The sequence below is a fragment of the Giraffa tippelskirchi genome, chromosome 13, assembly GCF_054371585.1.
Source record: "Giraffa tippelskirchi isolate mGirTip1 chromosome 13, T2T-mGirTip1v1.2.pri, whole genome shotgun sequence".
NCBI lineage: Eukaryota > Metazoa > Chordata > Mammalia > Artiodactyla > Giraffidae > Giraffa > Giraffa tippelskirchi.
The window spans coordinates 14,812,480-14,838,067 of NC_137287.1; the positions used below are offsets into that span (position 1 = coordinate 14,812,480).

General features: G+C 56.0%; 3 protein-coding genes across 6 annotated transcripts; 2 read left to right on the top strand and 1 right to left on the bottom strand.

The window, feature by feature from the left end:
* The first annotated feature begins 858 nt into the window (after nt 1–858).
* PRSS53 (serine protease 53) lies at nt 859–7,005 on the top strand. Its single transcript, XM_081558207.1, has 11 exons — nt 859–2,018; nt 2,926–2,946; nt 3,053–3,215; nt 3,540–3,805; nt 3,940–4,094; nt 4,253–4,472; nt 5,255–5,405; nt 5,490–5,734; nt 5,821–5,960; nt 6,154–6,370; nt 6,670–7,005. The coding sequence occupies exons 1-11, from the start codon at nt 1,961–1,963 to the stop codon at nt 6,687–6,689; spliced, it is 1,656 nt and encodes a 551-aa protein (XP_081414333.1). The 5' UTR covers nt 859–1,960; the 3' UTR covers nt 6,690–7,005.
* Nucleotides 6,932–17,030, bottom strand: ZNF646 (zinc finger protein 646). 3 transcript variants are annotated; one of them, XM_081558202.1, is made up of 3 exons: nt 16,091–17,030; nt 8,828–14,229; nt 6,932–7,546 (listed from the first exon to the last, which is right to left on the bottom strand). In XM_081558202.1, exons 2-3 carry the CDS (start codon nt 14,145–14,147, stop codon nt 7,425–7,427), a joined length of 5,442 nt encoding a protein of 1,813 aa, XP_081414328.1. In that variant the 5' UTR covers nt 14,148–14,229; nt 16,091–17,030; the 3' UTR covers nt 6,932–7,424. The 3 variants fall into 3 exon arrangements, with proteins under 3 accessions (XP_081414328.1, XP_081414326.1, XP_081414327.1); XM_081558200.1 differs by lacking the exon at nt 16,091–17,030 and adding an exon at nt 15,611–15,653; XM_081558201.1 differs by lacking the exon at nt 16,091–17,030 and adding an exon at nt 15,505–15,653.
* On the top strand, nt 16,144–25,582 carry ZNF668 (zinc finger protein 668). 2 transcript variants are annotated; one of them, XM_081558206.1, is made up of 3 exons: nt 16,144–16,316; nt 22,932–23,600; nt 23,897–25,582. In XM_081558206.1, exons 2-3 carry the CDS (start codon nt 22,954–22,956, stop codon nt 25,107–25,109), a joined length of 1,860 nt encoding a protein of 619 aa, XP_081414332.1. In that variant the 5' UTR covers nt 16,144–16,316; nt 22,932–22,953; the 3' UTR covers nt 25,110–25,582. The 2 variants fall into 2 exon arrangements, with proteins under 2 accessions (XP_081414332.1, XP_081414331.1); XM_081558205.1 differs by lacking the exon at nt 16,144–16,316 and adding an exon at nt 16,607–16,687.
* Nucleotides 25,583–25,588: the final 6 nt, after the last annotated feature.

The window sequence follows — 25,588 nt, forward strand, 5'->3', positions numbered from 1 at the left end:
CTTTCCTCCTCTGGGACTGCAAGATGAGTCAGAGGGAGAGTGGAGGGCCTGCCTGGGAAGGGTGGTTAGTTCCTTCTCCAGTATGTGGAGTCAGCAAAACCTGGGGTGCAATCAGCCCCCACCCCCAGGAAATAGGCTGGCAGCTTGTGCCTGCTGCCCACAGAAGCCAGGCCTCATCTTCTGGGCAGCCAGGCATGTGCTTGCAAGGGTGAGCTGACTTTCTGGTTCTGTGCAAACGTGCTTAGAAGTTCTTCCTGTAGTCTAACTTAACCCCTTCAGCTGCCTTATCTACCACTAGAAGCCAGTCTTGATAGCCCTGGAAGAACAGGGACAGGCTGTGTTTTTGTTTTGTTTTTCCTAATGTATACTAAGTACTTATCCACATGCAAAGCACTGTTTAAGAACATGACATCTGTCAACTCATTTAATCCCTATAGCAATTGTATGAGGTAGGTATTATTACAGTCATCCCTTGGTATCCATAGGAGATTGGTTCCAAGACCCACCCCAGTTCCCAAACCAAAATCCAAGGGTTCTCAAGTTCCTTATAATAAATGGCGTAGAGAATTCCCTGGTAGTTTAGTGGTTAGGACTCCATGCCTTCACTGCTGTGGGCCAGGGTTCAATCTCTGGTCAGGGAACTAAGATCCAACAAGCCATACAGTACGCCAAAAAAATAAATAAAATGGCGTAGTATTTGCACATAACATATACACATCTTCTCATATACTTTAAGATATACTTTTAAGTCATCTCTAGATTACTTATAACATCTAATATAATGTAAATAGTTGTAAATACAATGTAAGTGCTAGGTAACTAGTTACTAGCAAGCAGTAAACTCAAGTTCTGTTTTTTGGAGCTTTCTGGATTTTTTTTTTTTATCTTCAGTCAGTTGAATCTGTAGATGTGGAACCTGTGGATACAGAGAGCTGACTGTATGTCTTGAGGAGGAGACTTGAGGTTCAGTGAGGCTAAGTAATTTGCCTAAAATCGCACAGCTAGTTTGGGGGAAGGGTTAGGAAGCCCTCAGGATTTGAATCTACCAGAGCCATATAGCTCCAGTGTCTGTGTTCTTAACCCAAGCCACAGCTGCCTCTGAGTTGGGGCCACGGTTCCTGAAGAGTCTGGGCTGGTCTGAGTTAGAAGTCAGAAAGAGAAAAAGGATGCACCCTGAGTGTTCTTGCCTCCTGATTGAGTCTTCCAAAATCCAAGGATGCTCAAGCCCCTTAAATGTTCTAGGGAATTCCCTGGCAGTGCAGTGGTTAGGACTCCACACCTTCACTGCCATGGGCCAGGGTTCGATCCGTGGTTGGAGAGCTAAGATCCCACAAGCCGCACAGTGCAGCCAAAAAATAAAAATAAAATGGTGGGGAAGGTGGGCCCCACATAACCCTGTTTCCCAGGAAGGTGGCAGAAAGGCATTGAGATTTGCTAGCTTCAGCCAGCAAGAAGCAGAGAGCCTGACCTCTTGACACCCAGTCCGGCACATACTGCCTCGGAAGCGAGATGGGAGAAGGTATGTGAAACCCACTTGGATCCAGGCCTGGCAGAGAGGTGAGGAAGGCCTGCCCACCATGCCCTTCATCTGTCCCAGCTCCCCAGCTGGGAGCAAGTTCACTCTGCCAGGCTGCGGTGAAGGCATTTTTACATCCAACAGTTCTGAGCTTTTCAGACAAGGCATGAGGAGCTAACTGTCCAAAGTCATTCACGTATTAGGGGGATCTGGGATGTGAACCCAGGCAGCGAGGGCCAGGGCTGAGGGCCAGGGAGAGGTGGTGAATAGCCCAGGGTCACGCAGCCACAGCCCCAGAGCTAGAAACTGCTGGCCCCCTTCCAGCCCAGCAAAAGCAATGACACCTGACTCCTAGCAAATTGGGGGTGGAGCAGAGGTGGAGCTAGGGAGACCCAGGTGGCCTCTCAGAACCAGAGCACAGGCGGCAGATTGACCTGGAGCAGCATGAAGCAGAGCCAGGGACTGAAGCTGTTCATCCTGGGAGCCGTGGTCCTCATAGAGGGTGAGTCACCCGGGTTTGGGTGGGGGGTTATGGTGATGGTTTGGGGGCTGTCCTCTACCGGAGCAGCCCCTGAAGCTGGGTGTGTGGGAGGGAGCCTGCCTGGGGGAGGTGATAGTCAGCCTGTGGCAACGTAACTGTGTCCAGGTGTGTGTGTGGGGGAGGTGTATGTGGCCCCGTGTCCAAATGGTGATTTCCTTGGACTGGATTATAGTCTGTCTGCAGGAACTGTCATTATGCCTGTGTGTGTACCCTGTGCCCTCGTTGGCCTCTCTCCTTCCACAATGGCTTTAGGCAAGTTCTGGGGCCCTTTGGTCTGTCTCCCCATCTCTACATACATCCCATCTCTCCCATGTTCAATGGGTGTGTTTGTGTGTGCCTGTGATGGGGAAGAGACATGGCAGGGGACCCTTTAGTAGAGTCTATGGAGGTTTCTAAAAAGACGGGGGAGGCCAAGTCGTCAGAAGAGGGGTGGGGTGAGTCTCAACTCTTGACGCCCTCCCCAACTTGAACATGACACAGGCCTCTAATCCTTCCTCTTAGGCCTCCACAGCCCAGGGCACAATTAAGCTAATGCTCTCCATAGGCACAGGCTGCTCCCTGACTCAGCGGTGGGGGCAGGAGTTGGGGGTTCTGAAGCCTGGAGGAGGGTTGGCCTGGTCCCAAGCTGAACCCCAAGCCCTGCTTCTCAATGCCCAGGAGTGCTGAGCACAGCTGAGAGAGGAGAATTAATGACTGAGTGTACACTCTGAATAGCTTCCAATAAAAGCTGTTTCTTGACCTCATATAAATATTTTCATTCTGGGAGGGGCCGGTGAGGTAGCCACAGACAGTCATAGCAAGGACCCAGGCCAGTACCCCCCAAATCTGTCCCCTCCCCCAAGGCTCACCTGCGTCTCTCTCTTCCCAGGTCTTCAAGCAGCTCAGCGTGGTAAGTTCTGGGGCTGTGGGGCCCGGGCCTTACTTGAGCCTGGGTCGTGCTGGGGGTGAGGGTAGGCCAGGGGCTTGCTATCAGCCTGATTCATGCCTCTCCACAGCATGTGGGCAGCGAGGCCCTGGTCCCCCTGAGCCTCAGGAGGGCAACACAGTGCCTGGCGAGTGGCCATGGCAGGCCAGTGTGAGGAGGCAGGGCATCCACATCTGCAGCGGGTCCCTGGTGGCGGACACCTGGGTCCTCACTGCGGCCCACTGCTTTGAAAAGTGAGTCATGGCTGCAGTCAAAAAAAGATTTCTGGCTTTGAGGTGGGTGATCTGTCCCCAAGCCCTGCAAGACCGAGCCCTACCCCTAGAGTAACCACCTACCATTTATTTAAAACGTGCCACATGCTGGCAACACACTATCAAGTTAATCTCAACCTTTTGTGGTAGAAGTCTTACAAATGTGACAGCTGAGGTTGGGAGAAGGATGGCCCTTGTTCAAAGCCTCAGTTTTGTCCATCTGTCACCTCCTTGAGCTATCTCCTGTGCTGTCACTGTCTGTGTTGGCACTCAATGTTTGGGTCTTGTCCCCTCTCTCCCTTCCAGGGAGGCAATGACAGAACTGAACTCCTGGTCAGTTGTCCTGGGTTCTCTGCAGCGTGAAGGTCTGAGCCCAGGGGCTGAGGAGGTGAGGGTAACAGCTCTGCAGCTGCCCAGGGCCTACAACCACTACAGCCAAGGTTCAGACCTGGCCCTGCTTCAGCTTGCCCACCCCATGGCCCACACACCCCTCTGCTTGCCCCGACCTGCCCATCGCTTCCCCTTTGGGACTTCCTGCTGGGCCACTGGCTGGGATCAGGACACCAATGATGGTAAGTGCTGGCCTGAAGCCCAGAGAGGTACTTGGCTTGCCCAAGGTCACACAGCCTCAGCTGCTGTTCCCATTCCCGGTCTCCCTTACTCCTCTGGGCCCAGACTTCAGCACCAACCTCCTCTCTTTTGCCAGCTCCCAGGACCCTACGGAATCTGCGCCTGCGTCTAATCAGCCGCCCCACGTGTAACTGTCTCTACAACCGCCTGCACCAGCGGTCACTGGCCAGCCCGGCCCGGCCCGGGATGCTGTGTGGGGGTCCCCAGCCTGGGATGCAGGGGCCCTGTCAGGTCTGAGGGGGAGGACAGGGGAAGGGAACAGAAGGGGAGGGGGCCTGCCATAGGCTGGACACTCAATCCACAGGGATGGGTGGAAGGGCAGCCCACAGAGGGTGTCCACCCAGGGCTGGGGCTCAAATGTCTGTCTCTGACAACACTGCCCGCTCCAGGGAGATTCTGGGGGTCCCGTGCTGTGCCGCGAACCCGATGGACACTGGGTTCAAGCTGGGATCATCAGTTTTGCATCAAGCTGTGCCCGGGAAGACACTCCTGTGCTGCTGACTGATATGGCTGCTCACAGCTCCTGGCTGCAGGCTCGAGCTCAGGGGGCAGCCTTCCTAACCCAGAACCCAGAGACCCCGGAGATCAGTGATGAGGATAGCTGTGTAGGTATGAGCAGCGGGTGTCAGGAGTGGGATGCGGGGAAACCTCCCCCTGGGCTGCATGAGGACTTACGGGCAGCAGGTGGGAGCCACAGTGGAATCAATTTCAGTTCAGAATAGAAAACTGATTAACGAGGCATCCACACACTGCCACGGGCTAACAAGGGGATTTAAAGGACCAGGATGGTCGAACAGCTCCATTGATGGCTAAGAGACATAGACATTTCAGAACTTGATGCATTTGGGTTCAGATAAGAGGAGGAATTTCTGGTACCTGGCTGAAGGTCTGGGGGTAAGATGCAAATTTCCAAGCAGGGACTCCACAAGATTGGAGAGGGCAGGGCTCCTACGCAGTGGGGCGTAAATTCTGGCGTTAAGTGACTAACATGCAAATGACATGCAGAATAATTCCTGGGACGGAAGCTCTATCTTGATGGTAAGAGAGAAGCATCAGTGAGCCAGGAGTTCTGGGGCCATTCCAAGCCCAGAGGGTTGCAGACAGGCGGGGTAGAGGAATGATGAGCGGGCCACTCCCATGATGCTGGACCATCAGGGTTAAAAGCTTAGGCCCTGGGTTTTGAATCCCAAGTTGGCTACTTGCCTGTGGTTACTGAGCTAGAAAGTCACTGAACCTCTGGAATGTTGGTTACTTCGGTAATGAAAATAACGAAGATTCAGCTTAAAAGGATAATGTGAGGATATTCGATAGCACACGGGAAGCTCTTAGCGCAGGGCCTGGCATGCAGTGAGCACTTAGAGAGGGCAGATGATGTAATGCATCTGTTTCAGCCTGTGGATCTCTGAGGAGAGAAGGCCCTCAGGCAGGAGCTCCCTCCCCGTGGCCCTGGGACGCTAGGCTGAAGCACCAAGGGAAGCTGGCTTGCGGCGGAGCCCTGGTGTCAGAGGAGGTGGTGCTGACTGCTGCCCATTGCTTCATTGGGTGAGCCCTGACTCCCTCACCCTTGTGCCCCAACTTCTGATGGTGGCTCTGCCACCCAGTGCTGTCAATGCTGTCCTTGCACAGGCGCCAGACCCCAGAGGAATGGACAGTAGGCCTGGGCGTTGGACCAGAGGAGTCGGGCCTGAAGCAAGTCATCCTGCATGGGGCGTATACCCACCCAGAGGGGGGCTATGATGTGGCCCTCCTGCTGTTGGCCCAGCCTGTAACCCTGGGCCCCAGCCTGCGGCCCCTCTGCCTGCCCTACTCGGACCACCGCCTGCCTGATGGGGAACGTGGCTGGGTCCTAGGGCTGGCCCGCCAAGGAGCAGGTGTGTGGACAGGAGAGGGCGCCCAGCAGCTGGGCATGCAGCCTGGAGGCTGAGGTAGCAGCTGGGTCTTCTCCCTCACCCTGCAGACACTGGCTCCCCTCAGACAGTGCCTGTGACCCTCCTGGGGCCCAGGGCCTGTAGCCGCCTGCACGCAGCCCTTGGGAGCAACAGCATTCTGCCAGGGATGGTGTGTACCAGTGTTGTGGGCGAGCCACCCGGCTGTGAGGTGAGCCCCACTCCCCCTAACCCCTCGCCCTCCCACTGACAGCCTGACCTTTCACCTGTAACTCAGCCTTTCTGCCAACTGGCTCCCAAAGAGCCAGACCCCCAGCCCCAGCCCCGGCCCCTCCTGCCCCATGCAGTCGCCTAGGGAGAAGAGGAAGTAAAAAACCAGTGTCCCCTGACCTGACCCCTTTCAGGGCCTGTCGGGGGCACCGCTGGTGCATGAGGTAAGGGGCACGTGGTTCCTGGCTGGGCTGCACAGCTTTGGAGATGCCTGTCAAGGCCCTGCAAGACCTGCCGTCTTTGCGGCGCTCCCCACCTATGAGAACTGGGTCAGCAATTTGGACTGGCAGGTCTACTTCGCTGAGGAGCCCGAACCTGAGCCCAAGCCTGGAGGCTGCGTGGCTAACATGAGTACGTGGCCCTGGGGCCTCCTGCCAACACCTGCCTCCGCAGACCCCTTCTCTGTAGGCCTGGGGCCGTCTGTCCCCAGCCACCTCCAGCTGCAGGGGGTGGAGCTGTGGATGGAGTCATGGGGATTCAAGTACTGGCTCTTGTCATTGACTGGTTAGGAGCACACCTCTCAACTTGTGCAGCCCTCACTTTTCTCATCTGTCATAGGGGCTCAGGGGCACCTCCTTCCCCTTCCTTTGAGGGAGGGAGGGAAGCTGTGAGCTCGAGACCAACCCCATCCTCCTTCCTCTCCCTGACAGGCCAGCCAGCCAACTGCTGACAGGTGGCTCTGGGACACTGCAGTCACAGCAAGACAACTCCCACAGAATTGCCTCTCACCCATCCAGCCCCCCGCCTTCCCCAGGCAGGTCTGACAGCGCATAGGGCTCTGGGAAGGAACCTGCCCTGAAAGTTCCGCCCTGCGGGACAGGGAGATGTCGCCCGTGGATGCCCCCTACCCAGTTCTGCGGTCCAACGCTTTTACTATTCTTCATCCCTTCAGATCCAATGATACCAGCCAAGTACTTTGAAAATTTCTTTTTTTGAGGGGAGCAATTTTCCTGTTTTTTTAAACTTAAATAAATTGTTACAAAATAGACTTTAGAAAATAAGTTACAAATTGTAGTAAAAGGCTCCCCATCCACAGGCAACATTTCCACCTGTGGGGACGCTCTCTGAATCTGCCTCTCCCTGGTGTTGGAATCTGGCTGGTAAGGGTGGCCCAGCATCATGGCCAAGCCGGGCACTGGGTTTCTTGGCAGGGCTGGTCATAGGGAAGAACCTGGTGACGAAAGCTGGGGCAAAGGAGGTCCCTCAAGGACAGGACAGAAGGAACATCTCACCCCCTCCTTGGGAAAGAAGCCAGATCTGGGTCCTCTTCGAAGGAGGAGAGGAGAAAAGAGCTGGGGACGCCCAAACTACTCCTGAGCAAAACAAGGAGATAAGCCTTTCCCTGCAACTCGCCCTGCACCCACCCCACCCCCACCCCGTATTCTGATCTTTGGAGACTGGAACTTCAGAGGGAGAAGGTGAGGTCTGCAGGCCACTGGGGTGAAGGGTCCAGGAGTGGGGCCGTGGGGGTGGGTGGAGGAGGCAATGACAAGTCCCCTCTGCCCGCCGCTGGTGCCTTTGGGGTTCCTGGGGAGAGAGGAGAGGAGGTGACTTGGGGCAAACCCCACACAGCATGCACCCTGCTCCCTACCCCACAGGCCATACCCCACAGTCCTGTATGAGAATTCCCAATTATTTTCCCAGACCTGGCTAATTAGCTCCTTGCTCATTCCCTTGGGGTCACAAGAAATCTTTTATCCTAAAAGCCACCTTCTCAGCACTCTCAGGGGAATCTCACCGCTGTCCCCACCTGCCCTGATGATCCGTGGTCAAGGGGATCATCCACTCTCTCAGGGATACCCACGCACTAGATGGAAGGGGTCTTGGGATAAGGGCTACAGGCCCCTAGAGGTGGTGGAGAGTGAGCCTGTGACTTGCAGAGAGAACCGGCCCTCCCATTCCTCCACAAGTCTGGGCGGAGGTGACTTTCCATGAAGATTCCCCTGATAGAGGACAGGCGATAGGGGCTAATGACTGTTGTTGGCACAGCTGGGCCTGGCTTCAAAGAAACAATTATCTGTGACTCAGTCCTCCAGTTAAAGGTGTGCTGGCAGGGACGGGGGTGTGCAGGTAGAAAGGGTGGTTTGGTTGGATCCCAAAAACAAAATGCACAGCACAGAGAAAAGGATGAAGAAAGGGAAGAAGAGATGTGGACCAACATGGGTGGGCAAGGGCCAAGGGTCTAGTTTCCAAGAAAAGAGGAGGGGGACCAGAGACAAGATACAGGGAAAGAGGGACAGAGCGCTGAGTGCCAACAAGTGACCTGGTTTCCCCCAACAAGTCGGCATGGAAGCCACAAAGCAGTCTAGTCCGGAGGTGCATCCTATGCCCCCTTCCTCATTCCCGGGATGCTGGCCTACTCTAAGAAAGAGCAGAACTGAGACCATCTTTTTCTCCAGAAATCATTCCTTAACTGGCTGGATCAGAACGGTTTCCAGAGGTATCTATAGTAGCCAGATAGTAGCTGGCTAACAGTCCTCCCCAAACAGAAAGACCATTCCTCTTTGGCTCCGGCACAGCAGGGGAGCCCTAGCAGCTGCCTTGGCTCTGACCCTGCCACCCCAACACTGCACCAACCCACAATGCTCCCTATTTACCTGACTCGGGGTCAGATCTCAGCCGCTCAAAAGGCAGCAATCTCTTCCTAGCTTTCTCCCTATCCCAGCCTGGGCCACCTCCTGGAATCCCCATAATCCTCTCACTCCTTGCTTTCCTGCCCACCATGGGGCCAGTGTTTACACTCCACTGTGTGCCCACCTCCTCCAAGACCCTTCAGCCCTCTGCCCAAGCCTGTTGGTGCCCCCGTACCGGAGCCGGCCACCGTCCACTCTTCCTGGTGCTGCTGCTCATGCTGCAGGAAGCTGATGCGACGGCGGAAATGGCGGGGACAGTGGGGGCAGGAGAAGGGCCCCTCCCGGGGCGCGTGGACCCGCGCGTGGCCCTCCAGCCGGGCTGCTGTCCGAAAGGCCTTGCCACAGATGCTGCAGCGATGGCGCCTGGGGTCCGTGTGGGTCCTGCCATGGTTCTTAAGGGACAGCAGGTTGGGAAGAAGTTTGGGGCAGAGGGAACAGGGGTAGAGTCCCGTAGTGTGAGCCTTCTGGTGGTTCAACAGGCTACCGGCATGGCGGTAGGAACGCCCACACTGGGCACAACGGAAGGGCCGCTCCTCGTGCACAGCCACCGCGGACTCTACACCCTGGCCTCCATTAGCTCTCCCCACATTCTTGCCTGGGGCCCTGCGGGGTTCTGATGGGGCTTTCCCTTGACCAGGGAGTTCCACCTCCTCAGCCCCCATTTTGGGGCTTCTGGCCTCCACCTGGGGTGACACCTGACTGAGGCCCCTGGCATGAGTCTGCAGGTGGCTGGCGAGTTCATGGTGGGACTCAAAGGCCTCGCCACAGTCAGGGCAGGAGATCTGGGCAGCTATGTGGTTGCTGCTGTGGCTCTTAGTGGCCTCAGGATTCAAGAACTCCTTGGAGCAGAGCAGGCAATAGTGACGGTCAGTCTTGTGGGTGCTGTGGTGGTTCAAAGGGCCCTCTGACTGGCAGGAGATCTTGCCACAGTGGCTGCAGGAAAAGGAGTGGCTCTCTGGCTGGGGCTGAGGGCCACAGTCTCCACTGTCCCAGCTGTCCACCAGAGTCAGACTAGGTCCATTGGGCTGGGTGTTGCCAAGGGGACAAGGACTTCTGGGGACACTGTCCCCTGACTTGTCTTCTGGCTTGGTCAGTACGTGACCCCCAGGAACCCAATCTCCATCATGACTCACCGGTCCCCGGTCTCCTTGCCACCCATCTGCTTCCCCCATACCCCAGGACGCTGGCTCTGTGGCTTCCAAACCTGCTGCCCCGATGGGGCTCTGACTTGGCTCTGCTGGTCTCGTGGCTCCATCCTCCAGCTGAGGTCCCAACTCAGTACCACCCGATCTGTCCTCCAGTCCCTGGTGGTCAGCCAGGCTCCCGTGACCACCCTCTGTGCCGTCTGGGCCGCCCTGACCACCTCTGGTCTCTTCCTCATGCTCTCGCAGGTGCCGTTCCAGGGACCCCCGGCCAGGGAAGCCCCGACTACAGAGGGCGCAGCGCAGAGCTGCCCGCCGGGACAGCCCAGCCCGCCGCCGCCGGCTCTCCAAGTGCAGCCTCTGGTGGTCCCTCAGGGCCATGCGATTGGAGTAGGTCTTGGGGCAGGTGGGACAGCTGTACTGGCCTGTCTCATGGCTGCGCCGGTGGTTCAGGAGGCTGCCCGCATGGCGGTAGGTCCGCCCGCACTGCCCGCAGCGAAAGGGCCGATCTTCCCGGGACAGCTTGCGGGAGCCCCCACCCCCACCGCGCTCCAGGTGAACCCGCTGGTGGCTGGCCAGCTGCTTCCGCAGGCGGAAGGCCTTCCCGCACTCGGCGCAGCGGAAACGCCGGGGATCAGCATGGATGCGCCGGTGGTTCTTGAGGGACATGAGGTTGGAGAAGCCTTTGGAGCAGGCCTGGCAGCCGAAGTGGCCGGTCTGGTGGCTCTGCCGGTGATTGATGAGGCTGCCGGCGTGCTTGTAGGAGCGGCCGCACACCTCGCAGCTGAAGGGCCGCTCAGAGCTGGCTTCTGTCTGACAGCCCTTCTCCGCCGTCTCCAACCTCGGCTCCATCTCCTCCCCCTTCACAGTCGTCTCCTCCCAGGCCTCTTCTTTCACTCTCGCCCCCTCCTCCAGGGGCTCCACTTTAAGTTCTTTCTGGAACCTCTCCACTTCGGCCTGCTCGAGGCCCTCCTCTGCCAGAGTTTGGGCTTCACTGCTGCCTTTTGCCTCTGGGACGGGCCCCACCTGGGGCTCTGAGCCTTTGCAGCGCGGGTGGTTTCGCAGGTGATTGCGGTAGGCAGCCAGGTTGGGGTAGCAGCGGGAGCAGACTGGGCAGACGAAGTCCCCGGTCTGGTGGATCTTGCGGTGGTTCACCAGGCTGCCCCCATGCCGATAGGTCTTGCCACACTGGTTGCAGCGGAAGGGGCGGGGCTGGGTCTCCAGAGAACTTTCCTCACCTTGCCGGCAAAGGCTGTCAGCAAGTGTGGCACCTACACCCTCACTGGGCTTTGTGTCCCCACCCTCTGCAGGGAGAGAGGTTACTGTGCCCTCAAAGACACCGTCTGACACCACCGTGGCATCACCTGACTTTGCTGGGTGACGCATGAGACTGGGAACCTCGTCAGTGGTGTTCCCAGAATTCTGGCTTTGGTGGTGACGCTCCAGGCTCCCCAGGTCATCGTAGGTCTGACCGCAGCAGCCACAGATGTGGCCATACCCAGTGCCATCCAGTGCCTCCACCTCCCGCTGCAGCTGATTCAGCAGCTCAGCTTCTGAAAGCTGCAGTGGGGGACTGTGGGTGGAGATTGCCCCTGCAGCTCCTTCCTCCTCCCCCTCCTCTTCCGAGCCCTCAGTCATGCCAGAGGAGTCATGAGCCTGGCGCCGGTGAAGCCTGTAGCCAGCCCGCCCAGGGAAGATCATGCCACAGAGGCAACAGAGGAAAGGCTGGGTTGAGACGGCCTCCCCGGGCCCGTGATTCTGAAAGTGGCTGCGCAGGGCGGGCAGGGAGTCAAATTCCTTTGGGCAGAGGGAGCACTGATAGATGCCTGGTGGGTGGCAGGGCCGGTGGCTTAGCAGGCCAGTGGCGTGGGGGAAAGAATGTCCACAGACAGAACACGTGTGGGAGACTTCAGCTGGCCAGCCCGCAGAGCTGGCAGAGCAGGAAGGGGAGCTGGGCTGGCCAGGGGCTGGTTTCTGGTCTTCCTCCACCCCAGGGAGGCCATCACAGAAGCGAGTCCCACTGCTTTCCTCACCACCTGGGATGTCCACATTGTCAAGGAAACATGCCTCCATCCTTTCCAGTCCTTCCTCGGCGCCTCGGCTCTCTTTATCACCCTGGAAACAGGCCTCATTTCTCTCAAGCCCACAGTTGTCCCTTTCGGCTGCAGCCTGCAAACAGCCTCCACTGCTTTCCACCTTGCCTTCGGCTCCACTCGGACTTGCCCTGGAAGAGTCTCGGGGACAGCCCAGGACCTCACTGTCCGCTGGCTCTGGGGCCCAGTTCCTGTCTGATGGGGGTTTGCTTTCTCCCCCACCACCGGCACTGCCAGCCCGCCTCCAGTGCCGCCTGCTCCGCCGTCGACTGTGGCGACGCAAGTGGTTCTTCATGGCAGCCATGGTGTGGAAATGCTTGGCGCAGGCCCCACAACTGAAGTCTCCCGTTTGGTGGGTCTGCCGGTGGTTGATAAGGCTGCCTGAGTGGCGATAGCTCTTGCCACAGTCTCGGCAAGCAAACACCCGAGGAGGTGACTCCCTGGCCTCGGTCCTGCTCTGTGCCCCTTCCCTGTGGGTCCAGCTGTGATGTTCAAGGCTCTCAGAGTCTTCAAAGAGCATCCCACACAGGCTACATATCTGTGGTGCAGTCCGATCTGCTGCTGGGGGGACAGCAGGGGCCCCCTCTTCATGTTTGCACCCTGGTCCTTGATCCGAAAGTAGAGTTGTCTCTGGCCCCACTTGGTTAGGTGGGAGCTCCACCTTGAGGTGGCTGGGGGGACCCTCGGCCCCTGGGCCTGTGCTGCGGCGAGCAGCCTTGCAGTGTACCCGCACGTGGTTGCGCAGGGCCATGAGGTTGGGGTACTTGCGGGGACAGAGAGAGCACTGATACTCTCCTGTCCGATGGCTGTGACGGTGGTTCACCAGGCTCCCCCGGTGCCTGTAAGCCCGACCACACTCATTGCACTTATAGGGGCGGTGGTCTAATGTGGTGGTGGGGGCCTCTGTTTCTTTCTGGGTGGACTCAGCCACAGGCAGGGGAGCTGGCAGCACTGATGGCTGCCCATCCTCTCCAGCTCCTTGCCGGGGCCTGTGATGAGCCCGCACATGGTTTTTGAGGGCAGCTGCATTGAACAGCTGCTTCGAACAGATGGAGCAGGAGTAGACACCTGTCTGGTGGCTCTTGCGGTGGTTGATGAGGCTCCCAGCATGGCGGTAGGTACGGCCACAGTCCCCACAGCGGAAAGGCCGATACTCCTCCAGGCCAATGTCTTCCAGCTCCCCAGATGTGCTCAGCTCCCCTGAGCCATTCAGCATCTGTGTCCCAGGGAGCTGGTCCTGGCTGCTCTCATCTGTGTGCCCATTGGTGGTGGGCATCCCTTTCTCTTCCCACGGCCGCTCCTGACTTTCACCCTCATGGGACTGCTGGTGTTCCAGCAGCTCTCGGGGGAGCCGGAAGGCACGGGGGCAGTGGGGACACTGGTAAGGCCGATATTGGGCATGGAGTCTGGAGTGATTCTTCAGAGCCATGAGATTAGAGAATTCCTTGAAACAGATGGCACAAGGGTAGACGCCCAGGGTGTGGCTCTGGCGGTGGTTGGTGAGGCTCCCAGCATGTTTGTAGGTCTTGCCACATTGACTGCACTTGTACCGCCGCTCCTCCTCAGCAGGAGGGGACTGGGTGGGCTCCTGGCCCCCGGTAAAATTCACTACTGATTCAGCCAGATACTGTTCCAAATTGCTAAGGAGACTGCTAGCTGGGGTGGGGAGCGGAGCGTCCCTGTCAGAGTTGGTGGTGGGACCCCAGCCCTCTACACCCTCCTCAGGATCAGGCTGGCTTTCCCAGCCTTCTCTTTGTCTGGTGGGTGGATCGTCCCATGTGCCCAGAGCTGCCCTCGGGTCTGGCCCAGACTCACAGCCAGATGTCTCTTCAATTTGTTTTTTCTGGTTTTCCCAGCCTTCCCCAGGGCCAAGCCTCTGGGCCCAGGAGTCAGTGGACACTGTCTCCCCCTGGAGGCGTGGAGTGGCTTCCTTGGGGCGGGGAGGCCTGCGCCTCCGACGGCCTTCAGGAGCATGAGTCCTCATGTGGCTCTTGAGAGCCATGGGGTTGGTGAAGTCTTTGCCACAGGTGGTACAGGGGAAAAGGCCAGTCTCGTGGGTCCGGCGGTGATTAACCAGGCTCCCTGGGTGACGATAGCCCCGCCCACACTGCTGACAGCGGTAGGGCCGAGGGATGCTGTCGGCCTTGCTGCCCTGGTTGGAAGATGGATGGAGTAGTTCTCGGTGCCGTGACAGTTCTGGGAGGCTAGGAAAGTGGCGCTGACAGTCAGAGCAGCTGAGTGAGGTGGGCGTGTCCTCCATGGGGCAGTGTGGCAGAAACCTGGAGGTTCAGGAAGAGCGGGCAAATGGCAGCAGCATCTTCCTCTGATGGAGGGTCCAAGGCCTAGGAAAAGGGGGCAGTGGTCAGAAGAAAGGCCTGAATTAACTTTGTTTCTTGATTTTTAAGAGCAACAAGTTCACCAGAGGTCACAGAGTTACCCCCAAGTACCAATGCCCAAAGACCTGCTCTCTACTAAATCTATTTTGGAAATAACATTTAAAATTTCTCTGAATACAGGCTCCCCAAATATGGAAGCTCTCCTAGGCCTAACTCATCTCTAGAAGTATATATAAGGAAACTAACATCTAAAGGATTGCATCCCATCTCTAATCACAAACATATTATCCTGCCTTCATACCAAGTCCCAAAAATCTTACTGTCCCTAACCCTCTGCTCTCCATAATTTTGAAACAATCTGTCTTACCTGACATCTTAAAAGGAAACTTATATCTCTCCTAGGATGTTCAATAAGCTAAGTCCAATCCTCCATCTTTCACCCCTCAGCTAAATAGAGTAGCTTAGAGGCACTGAAAGGGGCTTCCCTGGTGGCTCAGACAGTAAAGAATCTGTGCAATGCAGGAGACCCAGGTTCAATTCCTAGGTCAAGAAGATCCCTGGAGAAGGGAATGGCAACCCACTCCAGTATTCTTGACTAGAGAATCCCATGCACAGAGAAGCATGGTTGGCTACAGTCCATGGAGTCACAAAGTCAAACAAAACTGCGCAACTCTCAAAGAGAGGCACTGAAAAAGCAGCCTGTTCCTCCAATAGACAGCCTAGGACCAGAGAGATGAGGTTAGAGGCCTCCTACAGAGAAAAGGGCTGATTTGTTCCCTCTTCTGCCCTATTCCTTTCAGGGTCACAAAATCTCCTTTCTGAAAGACTCTCTTGGGTTCCCCGGATTCCAAACCATCTTCCATCTTGGAAATTCCATCTCTTTTCTGGTAATTCGCCCGCTACCTTTTTCTTCCCCATTACTCATCACTTTTCTCTCTCCATCCCTTCTCGATTTTCCTTCTACCTTCTCTTCTAATACTGATGACAACAGCCACCCGTGCTACCTAAGCATTACCATGTGCTAGGCCCTGTGCTAAATAAAATTCGTTGTGTCACCTAGTTCTCACAACTCATTGCAATGCCTCTATTATTCCAGTTGACACACGAGGAAGCCCATTCACTCAGTCTTCTTTCCAAAGCCCTTACTCCACAGCAGGCCCCCATGCCTCCTACATCACCTTGCCCTTCTCTGATTCGGACTCTTCACCCCCTGGGGGCCCCAATACAACTCCTATCTCCGACTTTAAACCTCCTTGCTGAACCTGCTCCCAGAATTCTCACTTCTCACGAAGCCCCTTCGCTCAAGAGTCTCCTCTCCGAATCAACTACCAAAGAGGTCCTCTCGCCTCATTCATCTCCTCAGCCAGTTTTCTCTTAGGACCCCTACCTCACACCGGTGGCCCCTTCTCGTTCCCGCCGCGGGTGCGTCCGTTGGGGACGGCGAACGGGAGTGCGCCTGCGCAATGGGACCCTCACCCTAACTGCAGCCGCGCGCCCCAAAGGGTGGTTGTGCGGGGGCTCTCGCGCTCCCACACACGCACACTCTGCAAGGGCTCAAAGAAGTGGAAGAGGAGGGAAAGAGGGAAAGGAGAGGGGGAAAAGGAAGGAGGTAGAGGAAAAAGGGCGCAGCTGGCACAAACCAGCCGTCTATCGCCCAGCTCCGCGGACACTTCCTATTGTTACTAGGAAACAGGAAGTGTCCCAGCCTCAAAAGCTTCCCCGCGAAACTTCCGCCTTAAAAATGCTTCTGTCCCGCCTCCAAGCAGCGATTATACACAGACACATTTCCGGTGCTAGGAGAGAAGCAACTAACGCGCGACTCCGACCCCGCCCACGCAGGTCAATGAGCTCGTTGTTCTGCACTAACCTTAGCCACACTTCCGGGAAGATCCGCTAAAATCGTTCCGGTGCAAATTGAGCGCAGAAGAGGGGGAAAAAAGCGTTCTGCAGCCCTGGCCTCAGTACTTGGGCGACACTTATTGTTGGGGCTCCCTGAAAAACTTCCCAAGCCAGATGGAGGGAGCGTCACTTACTGCTTTCTATTAAGGGAAATGTGGAATATAAGCGGATTTATGGAATATAAGCGGATTTAGGTACTACAAATCTTGGGCATGGCCTTTCTGTCCTCCCACCTTCTAGTTCACGGTGATCTAGCGCCACGCTAGCAATAATCGGTGCATCCCGTAAACCTATTCCCGTGTTCCTTGTCATTAGCACCCAGAGAGACCCCTTGCAAGGTGTTTCTCCGCCACCTTCTCTTGGGGCTGCTCCGGTGAACTTTGTCCTCCTAGCCGGGAAAGCTCTCTTCCACTTCCGCTCGCCGGCACCGCCTCCTGCCCCTCCCCTTCTTCCCTCCCTCCCCCCCCGCTGGGTCCTAGCGCCTGCTCCTCCCTGGCAGAGTCCCGGGCTCTGTCGGTGAGAGGAGCTGCAGCTGACGCCAAGGAGCCAGCCCAACTCTGTTCAGGTAGGAAACGCCGGCGGGAAGATGCCGAGATCCCCGGGCAGCCCCAGTGCAGACGCAATCCGAGCAGGCCTCAGTTTCCCTTTGGGTGCCTAGGGCGGATGGGGTTGGCCTGGCGCGAGCGGTGCGGGCGGGGCGGGAGGAGTGCGGCCCCAGGAGGGCGCGGACGGGCTCCAGGCCCAGCGGGTCCTAGAACCCGCCGGCTGTCCCGGCGGGCCGGCCGCGGCAGACGCCTGGGCTTAGGCGGCACGGCTGCCCGCGTAGTGCCGTGCGGACCCGAGGGTCCTAGAGCCCGCCATGTTGTGGGCTTTTGTCCCAGGCGCGCAGCCCGCCTAGCACAGTCCCTGGCGCCGGCGGCCCCCCCGCCCCGGTCGATGTCCTGGCCGCCCCTCCCGCGGTCCTAGAGAACGCCATCTTGCAGGCCTTTGTCCAGGGTCTGGCCTTCGGTCCATTCATTTGTTCATTCTGTCATTCTTCGTTCACCTTTTTGCTGTGTTCTCCGAGGCCACGTTTTCTCAGGGCATTTCCTGAGAAGAGCCAGCCCAGGGCCCTGCCATGTGGGGTTGTCTGTCTGGCAGAGGCGCTGACACGTAGACAGTTGCAGGGAGCAAGAAGCGCAGGGTTTCCGCAGCTCTTGGCTCTAACGCCCTTAAAACTCCCACATGCCTTAGAGACCCCATTTTACTGATGAGGAAACTGAGGCCCAGAGCGCCATGGCGCTCTTACCTCTACTGCCTGTTAAATCTTCCTGAAGACATCGGGGAAGCAAGTATTTGAAGAATGCCAAAAGAGTTTTCCCACTGGAGAAAGCAGCGTGCTATGCATGCTAAATCGCTTCAGTCGTGTCCGACTCTGTGCGACCCCATGGACAGCAGCCCACCAGGCTCCTCCATCCAAGGGATTCTCTAGGCAAGAATACTGGAGTGGGTTGCCATTTCCTTCTCCAGGAGAAAGCAGAGGGAACTGCATGTGGAGATGGATTTAGGTGGGGAAGTTTGAGAATTGTAGCTGGAGTGAGGTCGCTGTCGAAAGGGGCACACTGCCGCTAGAGGTGAGGCCGGAAAAGTGGGTTGTGATTACGTTGTGGACTGACCAGATTGGATGCCTAGGAGACGATTAGCTCTCATCTCTGCGTGGTTCACAGTTCCCCATCTGCCATCTCACCAGATCCCTCATGGGCTCTGAGGCCTTTTGGTGACTACTTGTTTAGACGTGGGGAGTCTGAGGTCTGAGAACATTAAAAAAAAAAGTGGCTCTTCACCGTCCCTACCCGCAGGGTTCTAGCTTAAACTCGGAATTAAATCTCTGGATCCCTGCTGATAAGAGTCTGTTCAGGCAGCAGGAAGTCATCCCCCTCCTAAATCCAGTAGTAAACAAAGACAAGGCTCCCACACCAGAGCAGTGAATCCACTGGGATATTTGGACCTTGTGAACTTGGAAAGGCAGATAAATTCAGTACAAACTCCTGTTATGGGGGAGGTGGAAGCTAGAGACCTGGTTTCAGATACTGTCTCAGAGGTTGATCTGTTCAGTTTGTTTTGGGGCACTAAGCATGGTGCTATTTGTAAAGGGTACAAAATAAAGGTACCTGGCTCTGTGCCAGCCTAAACGCTTGCACTGGAGACAGAGAATTAACAACTGAACCATAAGATGTGTAAGTGCTAGCAAAGCAATAATCGGGACAGAGAGCAGAAGTTTGGGAGGCAGACCACCTGGCTTTGAGTATGGGCTGTGACCATGACTTATTACTTCCCTTCTGTGTGCCTCAGTATCCTTGTCTGTAAAATGGGGGGAAGTGGAGAAAATACTACTTAACGTAGTCTATTCAGTCTATAATAAGTCTGTTATATAACAGACTCTAACAAATCTGACTGTAACCAAAACAAACAAACAAACGATAGCAGACTGTGGGCACAATGGAAGTTTATTTCTCACAGTTTTGGAGGTTTAGGTGTCCAAAATCAAGGTGCTGGCTGATTCAGATCCTGGTGAGACCTCCTTTCTAGGATTATATATGTGACCACCTTCTAAGTTCTCACATGACCCTTTCTTCCATGCCTGCACATATTCATTCATAACAAACTCCTAGGCAGTCGTGAAGCTTAGCTTGAGTAGTGCACATAAAATGCTTAGAATGATACCTGGCCCTTGGTAAATTTGCAAGAAATGTTATCCAGATGAACAACATGAAGGAGATTAAAGAGGAGGGGAACAAAGAGTGATTAGCAGGGATGCAGATAGTATTAAGAAAGGTGGTCAGGGACTTCCCTGGTGGTCTAGTGGCTAAGACTGTTCTCCCAATGCAGGGGACCCAGGTTCGATCCCTGGTCGGGGAACTAGATTCCATATGCCACAGCTAAGAGTTCTAATGCCACAACTAAAGATCCTGCATGCCACATATAACACCTGGTGCAGCCAAGTAAACTTAAAAAAAAAATCTTTTTAAGCGTCAGGAAAACCCTCTTTAAGGAGGTGACAGGGAGCTGAGACCCAAATGGAATCAAAGAGATAGCTACACAAAGATCCTTGGGGAATAGTGTTTCTAGCAGTGGACACGGTTAGTGTGAAGTCCCTGAGATTGGAAGGAATTTAGGTCTTTGAGGGTGGAAAAGGGGGAACCTGTGTGGGTGGAGCCTAGTGAGCCAAGGAGAGGGGACTGGGAGATGGGCTAGGCAGGAGTTAGGTAGTTCAGGGCCTTGCTGGCCATGGTCTTTGTCTTGGGAGCCCTGGAAGGTCTCATGGTTTGGCTAATAAGCCTTAAGTAAATGAAGAACAGTAAAGAAAGAGCCCAGCCCAGTTCAGTTCAGTTCAGTTGCTCAGTTGTGTCTGACTCTTTGCGACCCCATGGACTGCAGCCCACCAGGCCTCCCTGTCCATCACCAACTCCCAGAGTTTATTCAAACTCCTGTCCATTGAGTTGGTGATGCCATCCCATCATCTCATCCTCTGTCATCCCCTTCTCCTCCTGCCTTCGATCTTTCCCAGCATCAGGGTCTTTTCAAATGAGTCAGCTTTTCGTATCAGGTGTGAAGAACAGTAGAGAAAGAGCCCAGCCCAGACACCTGCAGATTTGGGTTTGAGTCTGGGCTCCTTGACTAGCTATGTGTCCTTGGGTAAGTTTTTTTGCTTCTGGAGGCCTTAATCTCCACATCTGAAAAAAAAAAAGTTAAAAATGCCTCTCTCTTGGAAGCTTCTGAAGATCCACGGATGTGTCTTTGGTTCTTAAATGTTAAATGTTAGTTGGGATGACCCAGAAAACATGTTTAGAATAGGTTCATGAATCCTACCCCATGCTCCCTGGATGATTATTCTCATGCAGGGAGCTCATAGAATCATCACTGTAGGGAGTGGTGGGTGGAAGAGTCCTCTGAGGAGCTGATGGTGGGGTTTCAGACAGGGCCTAGCCTACCTGGCCCTCCACTGTTGCTGGAGCTGATGTCTTCTGGGACCAGCCTGGTGCTCCCCTCCCATTTTCCCTGGGAAGTGCCTTAGGACAGTTTTACGCCTCCAGCTACCTGGTTTCTGGCTCAGAGCGGGAGATTGAGGCTCAAAGCTCAGAATCCCTGGGTCCAGCCCTCTGAGAGGGAGACAGAAACATAACGGGGGCTGGCTCTGGTCTCCAGGCACTTCTACAGGGATGTGAAAAGACCAAGGTGTAACCTGAGCTCAGAGTTCTGGTCCCCACGGGGCTTGCCCAAGCAGCAGACAAGTCTGGGAGGGCCCAACAACCCAAGGCAAATTAAACACCTGGATTTCAAGTCTGCTGCGTGAGTTATTAGCTATGTGACCATGAGTTAATCACTAACCTTCTTGGGACCTCAGTTTTGTTTTTAATAAATTTTATTTATTATTTGTGGCTGTGCTGGGTCTTCGTTGCTGTGCACTGGCTTTCTCCAGTTGTGGTAACTGGGGGCTACTCTCGAGTTGCGGTGCTCGGGCTTCTCATTGAGGTGGCTTCTCTTGTTGCGGGGCACAAGCTCAATAGCTGTGGCACATGAGCTTAGTTGATCTGAGCATGTGGGATCTTCCCAGGCTGGGGATCGAATCCATGTCCCCTGCATTGGCAGGTGGATTCTTAACCAGTGGACCACAGGGAAGTCTAGAACCTCAGTTTATTCATCTGTAAAATGAGAATAAATAATCCTGATCTCAGAAAGCTATGAGAGAATAAGGTAGCACATGCAGCAAAGTGTCTGGCTCTGGTAAGATTCAGTAATTGAGGGCAGTAATTATTATCTCATTCAACCCTGCCCAACCCTGTGAAGTAAGTCCATTTATTACCTCCGTTTTTTCAGATGAGAAAGATTGAGGTCCTGGAGCAGGAAGTACATTGCTCGGGGTCAATGTACAGCTAGGAAGTGAGTAAGCTAAGATTCAAAGCCAGGTAGTTTGACTTCAGAGACTGCACTTAACCACAAAGCTACATTGTTTGGGCCTCAATCCCTTATCTGAGAAAGAAGGGTAATGATAGAACTTATCTCCTGGTGCCCACGTGAAGTTCAAGTGAGTTAATGCATGTAAAGAGCTTAGGATATTGTCTGTTATTTAGCAGGCGCTCTGTACATGTGAGCTCTTATTTTTATTAAGGTAACCGTCAGACTGTCCAGAGATGATCTGGAAGGGAGGTTGTGAGGGCCTCATCCAGGGATAAGCAGATCCCCTGGAAACTGTAGGTGGAATTCAGCCTTGGGGAAGGTGGGGCCTCAAGCCCTTAACTCACTTTCCAGTCCTAGGATTTAGTGGGAAAAGTATGAAAACCAAGCTGGGGGTGGAACAGAGCTGTGTAGGATGGAGGCCAAAAACCAAAGGGAGATGCAGGATGAGCTTCCTTTGGGCAGTAAGGCTCAAAAAGGAAGGATTGGTGAGATCCGTAAAAGCCAGGAAGGACCTGGGAACTTGTGTGGTGTGATGGAAGCCATGGGAAGTTCCTGAGTAGGGGACCGAGCATTACATGCCACCTTAGGGAGAAGACTCCGGCTGCCAGTACACACTAGACTGTGTAGGGGACAGGAACTGAGGCAGGGCCACTAGGCAGAAGGATGCTGATTCTAAAGATGCACCCCTTGCCACTCACCTTCAGGGACTCCTGCGTCCTCCCTGGGTCATAAATTAAAGCCACCAATCCCTGACGGATACGGATGAGGAAACAGGCCCAGAAAGGAGAATCCTGACCTCCCACCTCCCGGTCCACCTTCTGGGCACACCTGGCTCCTCTCCCCTCTCCATAGCATTGCCATTGCCCCCCCCCCCCAACCCTGGCTGCCCCCAGCAGCTGCTGCAAGCACTCCTTAAGTGGATCTGCTATAATCCTCTTCCCTTCATCCCTCAGGGAGGATGAGCTGGTGTTAAGACTAATGTAGCCATTAATCCTATTTCCTCCCAGCCATGATCCCCAGGAGCAGCTGGGTGGAGGGTGTCTGGACTCTGAATGGAAAAAGAAGGGGCTGTGGCTACAGCCAGGTGTCCCAGGAGGCCAGGCCAGAGCAGATACATTGAGTAGGAGTCAGAGGCTTCTAAGTTCTGCTAGCAATGGCTCAAGCTGCTTGGAAAGTGACTGAGCTCCCCATTACCAGAGTTATGGGAGCAAGAACCAAAGGGCCATTCCAGAACAGAGGGTGGACCAGGATTCCTATCTGGGGTGGAGTATCTTACAGCTGTGCTAGGCCAGAATTCTGTGCAAACAGTTGCTGCCTCTGAGAGCTAACCAACCAGAAGGGAAAGACAAAATACACATGCTGGGGACCTACCCTTCCAGACAGATGATGCCAATCACCACATTTAGCCTGCTGGCTCTGCCCTCTTCTGGATCCATGTCTGTCTTTCCTGAGCACTTAAGAGACCTTCAGGCCAGACTCACATCTGGGTAGCCTCCATGCCTGCAGCCTGGCACAGGTCTTGGACGCTGAGGTGAAGAACGTGAAGATGGTGAGATGGACCGAGCCTGGGCCTTCTGGGATTGCCACAGGGCTTGGAGAAGCCCAGAGGCTGGGGAGAGAAGTGCCAGTGGACATTTGGATGATCCCAGCCTCCCCTCTCAGCTCCTCTGAGGTCACCTAGTTCAGCTCCTTTCATCAGTGAATGGACCAGAGGGGCAACAGGAGCACAGAGAGACAGAAAGGACATGCACCCGGGTGGGACATGCAGATAAGTTACGAGTTCCTTCTGAGGCCTCCGAGGGCTTTGGTGAGGAGATAGCCCTTGGAGAATTCGGAAAGGGGTGTGGCTCCTAACTTTGCCTCTCTTGCAGAGAAAATCTGCCCATCCAGGCCATGGAGGTAGAGTCTCCGGAGGACCGGTCCCCAGCCCCGGGCTACAAGCGATCTGGCCGCCGCTATAAGTGCCTGTCCTGTACCAAGACGTTTCCAAATGCACCCCGGGCAGCACGCCATGCTGCCACGCATGGGCCTGCAGACTGCACTGAGGAGATGGCTGAGGCAAAGCTGAAGCCAGAGACAGACCCCAAAGCGGAAGATGCCAGCGGGGACAAGGTGTCAGGTGCAGCAGCCAAGCCTCGGCCCTATGCTTGCCCGCTGTGCCCCAAGGCCTACAAAACGGCACCAGAGCTGCGCAGCCACGGGCGCAGCCACACGGGCGAGAAGCCCTTCCCTTGCCCGGAGTGCGGCCGCCGCTTCATGCAACCGGTGTGCCTGCGTGTGCACCTGGCCTCGCACGCTGGCGAGCTGCCCTTCCGCTGTGCGCACTGCCCCAAGGCCTACGGCGCGCTCTCCAAGCTAAAGATCCATCAGCGCGGTCACACGGGCGAGAGGCCCTACACCTGCGCTGACTGTGGCAAGAGCTTCGCAGACCCCTCCGTGTTCCGCAAGCACCGGCGTACGCACGCAGGCCTGCGACCCTACAGCTGCGAGCGCTGTGGCAAGGCCTATGCAGAGCTCAAGGACCTTCGCAACCATGAACGGTGAGGGCGGTGGACTGGGTGGAGGCGGCTGCAGGGAAGGGGGCGGGGCTTGAAGTTGGGCTGCTCCTAGGGTCCTTGGTCCAGTGCAAGAGGTGCGAGCGGGGGCTGGGTCTGTTGCATGCAGTGATGGATCTGGAACCTGCACCTGTCCTGAAGGTTTTTTATTCGGGTACAGCGCTGTGGCCCGTAGACCAAGGCCCCAGCGAGGTTAGGGGGCCCTAACTTACAGTGCAGACAGGCAGTGGGGGTCAGGCGATGGGCTGCCACCTTCACACCAGGTTTCCGCACTCCCACAGGTCCCACACCGGCGAGCGCCCCTTCCTCTGCTCAGAGTGCGGAAAGAGCTTCTCCCGTTCTTCCTCGCTCACTTGCCACCAGCGCATCCACGCGGCGCAGAAGCCCTACCGCTGTCCAGCCTGTGGCAAGGGCTTTACACAGCTCAGTTCTTACCAGAGCCACGAGCGCACGCACTCGGGCGAGAAGCCCTTCCTGTGCCCGCGCTGTGGCCGCATGTTCTCCGACCCCTCAAGCTTCCGGCGCCACCAGCGGGCACACGAGGGCGTGAAGCCCTACCGCTGCGAGAAGTGCGGCAAGGATTTCCGGCAGCCGGCCGACCTGGCCATGCATCGGCGGGTGCACACGGGCGACCGGCCATTCAAGTGCCTGCAGTGTGACAAGACATTCGTGGCATCCTGGGACCTCAAGCGGCACGCGCTGGTGCACTCGGGCCAGCGGCCGTTCCGCTGCGAGGAGTGCGGGCGAGCCTTCGCCGAGCGAGCCAGCCTTACTAAGCACAGCCGGGTGCACTCGGGTGAGCGCCCCTTCCACTGCAATGCCTGCGGAAAATCCTTCGTGGTCTCGTCCAGCCTGAGGAAGCACGAGCGGACCCATCGAAGCAGCGAGGCCACAGGGGCTCCCCCGCAACAGGAGCTGGTGGTGGGGCTGACACTACCAGTCAGCATGGCTGGCGAGAGCTCAGCCGCCCAGGCATCAGGGGCAGCGCTCGGAGACCCTCCAGCTGGGCTACTGGGGCTGCCCCCGGAATCGGGTGGTGTGATGGCTACCCAGTGGCAAGTGGTGGGCATGACGGTGGAGCACGTGGAGTGCCAAGATGCAGGGGTTGGGGAGGCTCCTGGTTCCTTGGGGGCAGCAGGCGAGGTGGGGGGTGAGGAGGTGGATGAGAAACCACCCCAGTTTGTGTGCCGGGAGTGCAAGGAAACGTTCTCCACGCTGACATTGCTGCGAAGGCATGAGCGCTCACACCCAGAGCTCCGGCCCTTCCCCTGTACCCAGTGCGGCAAGAGCTTCTCAGACCGGGCTGGGCTGCGCAAACACAGCCGCACGCACAGCTCTGTGCGCCCCTACACCTGCCCCCACTGCCCCAAGGCCTTCTTGAGTGCCAGCGACCTGCGCAAGCACGAACGCACCCACCCTGTGCCCATCGGAACCCCCACACCCCTCGAGCCCCTCGTGGCTTTGCTAGGAATGCCTGAAGAGGGACCAGCCTGAGGTCCAGGTCCCCTCTGCCACACTCCTGGGAACCCTGCCCCTGTGAGGTGCTTCCCGAATCCCCCTTTGCCCCAGCTCACTCTTAGACTTCAGATCCATCTCTGCACCCAGGCAGCTAGCTCATCTTCCTGACAAAGCTGGGGACAGTGGTGGCTGGTAGCAGGTGGCGGGAGACCTGGCTCTCTCGGAGCACCACTCATTAAAGCATTCACCTGACACTGGGTTGTCTTCTGTGTTCTGGTTGGGGATAAGTAACAGGAGTTTGGGCACCTGATAAGGTTTAGTGGAGATCCCTGGACAAGTTAGAAACTAAAAGGGTCTTTGGGTGCATTGTTTTCTCTAAATATGTTTTCAGAAAATCTTGTGACAAAGGGTTCCATGGTCAAGTAAGTACTGGGAATTCCTGTACCTTCTTGGGAATTCTTGGTGATCAAAGTGTATTAAAGTCATTGATAAGTCCTGCAATGAACAAATCTGTT

What these genes read in the sequence shown, in the direction of transcription:
- PRSS53 (XM_081558207.1), top strand. Translation starts at nt 1,961, where the DNA reads ATGAAGCAGAGCCAGGGACTGAAGCTGTTCATCCTGGGAGCCGTGGTC. An exon ending in GCTGGCCCGCCAAGGAGCAG is followed by an intron (nt 5,735 to 5,820) that starts GTGTGTGGACAG and finishes CTCACCCTGCAG; the next exon opens with ACACTGGCTCCCCTCAGACA. An exon ending in AGGCTGCGTGGCTAACATGA is followed by an intron (nt 6,371 to 6,669) that starts GTACGTGGCCCT and finishes TCTCCCTGACAG; the next exon opens with GCCAGCCAGCCAACTGCTGA.
- ZNF646 (XM_081558202.1), bottom strand. Translation starts at nt 14,147, where the DNA reads ATGGAGGACACGCCCACCTCACTCAGCTGCTCTGACTGTCAGCGCCAC. An exon ending in GTGGACGGTGGCCGGCTCCG is followed by an intron (nt 7,547 to 8,827) that starts GTACGGGGGCAC and finishes CTCTCTCCCCAG; the next exon opens with GAACCCCAAAGGCACCAGCG.
- ZNF668 (XM_081558206.1), top strand. Translation starts at nt 22,954, where the DNA reads ATGGAGGTAGAGTCTCCGGAGGACCGGTCCCCAGCCCCGGGCTACAAG. An exon ending in GACCTTCGCAACCATGAACG is followed by an intron (nt 23,601 to 23,896) that starts GTGAGGGCGGTG and finishes GCACTCCCACAG; the next exon opens with GTCCCACACCGGCGAGCGCC.